The 3,895-nt window shown below is 59.4% G+C and overlaps 1 protein-coding gene across 1 annotated transcript in view; it reads left to right on the top strand.

Moving 5' to 3' along the window:
- Nucleotides 1-3,895, top strand: part of LTBP4 (latent transforming growth factor beta binding protein 4) — a 28,114-nt gene that overhangs the window by 1,299 nt on the left and 22,920 nt on the right. Inside the window, exons 3-7 of the mRNA XM_077773616.1 lie at nucleotides 15-87; nucleotides 1,459-1,555; nucleotides 1,940-1,998; nucleotides 2,074-2,286; nucleotides 2,849-2,958. Of these exons, the coding sequence (XP_077629742.1) occupies nucleotides 15-87; nucleotides 1,459-1,555; nucleotides 1,940-1,998; nucleotides 2,074-2,286; nucleotides 2,849-2,958 (552 nt within the window). The remainder of the gene's footprint in view (nucleotides 1-14; nucleotides 88-1,458; nucleotides 1,556-1,939; nucleotides 1,999-2,073; nucleotides 2,287-2,848; nucleotides 2,959-3,895) is intronic.

Below are 3,895 nucleotides of genomic sequence, written 5' to 3'. Positions count from 1 at the left end.
GCCACTCTTCGCAGCCGCCGCCTCCGCCACCAGCCCCAGCCCCAGCGAGGCCGTCGAGGTTGCGGGGATCCCGGGCCGCCAGGCCGGGTAAGCCCCGCTGCGGCCCCTTCTTCCTTGTGCCCCCTTCATCCAATAAGTCTAGTGGTCCGTGAGGACCAGGACTTGCGGATTTAGGGGAATACGAACCCAGTGCTTCAGGGTAGGTATGAAAGAGCCAGAGCCCTTGGATTTATTAGGGCCCTCTACTTTGCAGGAGTTAGAATCCGGGAGTACTGAGATTTTGAGGCGAGGGATTCCCCGGTGGTGTGATAGATGGATATAGCCCCAGGGAATTCTAGGGTGTTTTTTGTTTTTTTGTTTGTTTTTGTTTTTTTGTTTTTTTCCGGAGAAGGGTCCCAGTTTATATGGGAATGGGACTTTGAGTTTTCCTACGATGATAGATGGGTGGGGGCTCCCAGCTAGGATGGGGTTCCCCAAGCTTCTTGGGTGCTTAAGGAGGAGGAGTATGGGAGGTTATGAAGGGATTCTATGGTGAGGTGGAGATGTCCTGAAATTCTGGGGTTTGGGAACGCCTGGATTAATTAAAAGGGACCCTTGGATTTTCCTAGTGATTTAGGAAGACGTGGACTTAGGCTTGATGGCGGAGGGGCTCGCAGGGGGTTGTGCGGGGGGGAGTGTCCCTCAGATTTCCTGAGGGTTGGGGATGCTCATTTCCTAGAATTAGACGATCCCGGGCTTGAATGAGGTACCAGTGATTTCGCGGCAAAAGATCCAAAATTTCCTATAGATGTGGGGGTTATAGCCACCCTTCCTGTGTACGGGTGACGAGATCGAAGGAAGCAGTCTGCCCAGTACCCCCACCCCCCGCCCTGCGGCCCAGCGCTCCGTTACAAAGGCCCCGGGCTCCGCTCCCGCCTCGGTCTCTGCGAATGCGTTTAGTAACCCGAGCCGCGCCGGGGGCGGGGCCGGGAAGGGGTTAACGCAGAGAAAAGGCGGGAGGGATAATAGCAAGATCTGGGGTCCCAGAGGCTCCCATTCGGGCGGCCTCCTCCCCCACTGAGCCCCACCCGTCTGGGAAGAGCCATTGCGCCCGACGTCCCCTTCACAGCATCTCCTCGCTGCCCTTCTCTCGGGGCCAGCGCGCGCGTCCTCATCCCTCGTCCCCCTTAGCCTGGGGATAATGGATTTGTCTGGGGGGCCCCTTGGATGCGACGCACTTGCGCTGGAGCTGAGGACTCCGCTACTCAGAATCCGAGGCCCACTGAGAGCGATTTCTCAAAGACCTCCTTCCTCTTGGTCAGGCGGGAAACTGAGGCCCACAGACCAGGAGATGCTGGCTCCACGACACAGCGCGTGGAAGGGCAGGAACGGTCTAGAACTCAGGCCTTGGGATTCCTCGTCCTGGGCTGTGGCGCCTTCTGTATCCCCCTCCTCCTCAGCACCCTGCTGGACCCACAGTCCAAAGGAGGACCTCCCTCCCCGGCCGCTGAGGCCTGTGGAAGTGGCGCCACCTGCCGGCCATGCTCGGGATGATGGCCGAGTCACGGACAGAGATGTGCGGGAGGGCGGGGTTCTAGATTCCCAGGCATTACATGCTTGGCAGTGAACTTAAAAATCCACTTTGCGTCATTTAAAAAAAAAAATTTTTTAATTAAGGCCTTAAAATTTCCTTACCAATAAGACTTTACCACTAAACACTCCTGAAAACAAATTAAAGTAGGCTTGCTGTGACTTTCATGCCCGGAGAATCTGAACCATTTTGCCACCCACTGTGCAGATGGGGAAACTGAGACATCCAGCGAAGAGCCACAAATTAATTAAACATCTATTTCGAGTGCTCTCAAGCCTTCTCTTGGCTTTCCCTCCCCTCCCCACCATTGCCCTTTTTGGGGAGTTTGAGAGGGTTAGGGGCCCGAGTGACTTCCACCCCTGCTTACAGCGTGGCTGCTTGTCGGTGCTGCCCAGGCCGATCGCCCAAGAGAAGTCGCTGCTTCAGAGGTGGGTTCTCCTAGGTGGGGTAGAGGCAGGGGGTGCTAGGGTGTCAGCCACTCCCTTCCCCACCCCTCATCCCAGCTGGAATGCTGGATGCACTTGGTGGAAAGACTCGGTCCCTTCCGTCTCCACTGAGTCCCTGGCTGTCTCCGAAGCCTCCTGCAGGGTCCAGAGCTGCCCACCTGGAAAGTGTGCAGGCCTTCAGCAGTGCCTGACCCCGGTGCCCCAGGTGCTGCCGAGCCCCAGCCCCAGCGTGAGGAAGAGACAGGTGTCCCTCAACTGGCAGCCACTGACGTGAGTGTGCAACCCCTCCCCTACCGGGTGCTCAGGGACTCCTGGGTCCGCCAGCAGCCACCATTCCAGGCACACCTTTCTCTTGACTCCCTGCGTCTCTTCTCCCTTGTTCTCTGTCTCTCTGTCTCTTCCCGGCAACTTGTATCCCAGCTTCTATTTCTCCTTTCCGTGCCAATCAAATTCTCTGTGTCTTTCAAGTCTACATCTCTCTGCCCCTGTCCCCATCTCCCTCTCCCTGTATTTGTTCTTTCTATCTCTGCCTCTGTTTCTTTCATCATTACCTGTCTCTTGTCCTCTCTGTCTCTCTGTGACTTTCTCTCTCTCTTTCTGCCTCTGTCTCCTCTGCTCTCTCTCTCTCTCCCTTCCTCATCCCTGTTTCTCCCCAAGCCTGTGAAGAAAGTACAAGGTCTGGTCCTGGGAGAGGCATAGGGGTGGGGGGTGGGCAGAGCCTTCACTGGGAGATCTCCTGGCTTGGAAGGCCCCTTCAGCTAGGGCTGGCTTGTGGGGGCAGGGGGTGTCAGTCTTAGCCGCACTGACAGCTCCTCTGCCCTCTTCTATCCAGGCTTCAGGAGGCCCGCGCTCTGTTGAGACGAAGGCGGCCCCGTGGGCCGGGGGGCCGGGCACTGCTGAGAAGGAGGCCCCTGCAGCGCGCCCCTGCCGGCCAGACCCGGGGTAAGAACATCCGCCCTTCCTCTGCCGGGGGGCAGGGGGGTGGGTTCCGGGCCAGATAAAGCCGTCTGGTTCTCACGGTCCAGCCGCCGCCTAGCTGCCCCCCGTTGTAGCTCAGCCCCCCAGGACACGGACCCTCTAGGGACCCTGGCGTCCGGCCGCGCGAGGTGAGCCCGGGACAGGACCAGACGCCGGCCAGAGGCGCTGACCCGCGGGGGTGGGGCCGGGAAGCCAGGCGTCCGAGCTCCCTGCGGCCGAAGAGGGGGGCGCTGTCCCGGCAGAGAGCGCAGCCGAACTAGCCCAGACAACAAAAGCGATTGTGCGGGTTGGCGCCTGCCCGGTCACCGAATGCCCAAAATTGCGGGGCGGCTGGGAGCCAAAGGCCTCCCCCTGCTTCCCCGACACTCCCCCCTGCCCTCCTCCCACTTCAGCTCTCGGCCCCTGGGCTAGCACACCCCCTAGTCTCAACCACTCTCTGAAGTCCCCCTCCTGCTGTGGCCTTCAGCCCAGATGTGTCCCCTTCTCCCTAAAGTCTTCCAGATGTGGGCATCCAGCCAGATGTGAGGACCCCCGCCCACAGCCTCAATCCACCGTTTGCTCTTTCATATCCCTTCTGACTTCTCCTACCAGGTGTGGGGGGTCCTGGCCAGATGTGGCTGCATCCTCAAACGTGCCCCCCCCCCCGGCGTCCTGCCCACAATCCAGACCCTCAATGCTTTCATGTGCCCAGGTGCACCGACCCTTCTCCTCTCCCCCAGATGTGCCACCTGGCTGCCCAGATGTGCCATGACAGGCCCCCATCCAGATGAAGCCTCTTTCTCTGGGTCTAGGGCGGAGAATCAGCCTTTACCGGCCTCCCCAAATGTGGCCCCCACTACTCTTTCCTCTTTACGGATTCAGCCCTGTCTTGGGGGAAACCGGCCCGCCCCCACCTGTTCCC

Source organism: Crocuta crocuta, unplaced genomic scaffold (assembly GCF_008692635.1).
Source record: "Crocuta crocuta isolate KB4526 unplaced genomic scaffold, BGI_CrCroc_1.0 scaffold267, whole genome shotgun sequence".
Classification (NCBI taxonomy): Eukaryota; Metazoa; Chordata; class Mammalia; order Carnivora; family Hyaenidae; genus Crocuta; species Crocuta crocuta.
This window is presented reverse-complemented; position numbering and strand designations above follow the sequence as displayed.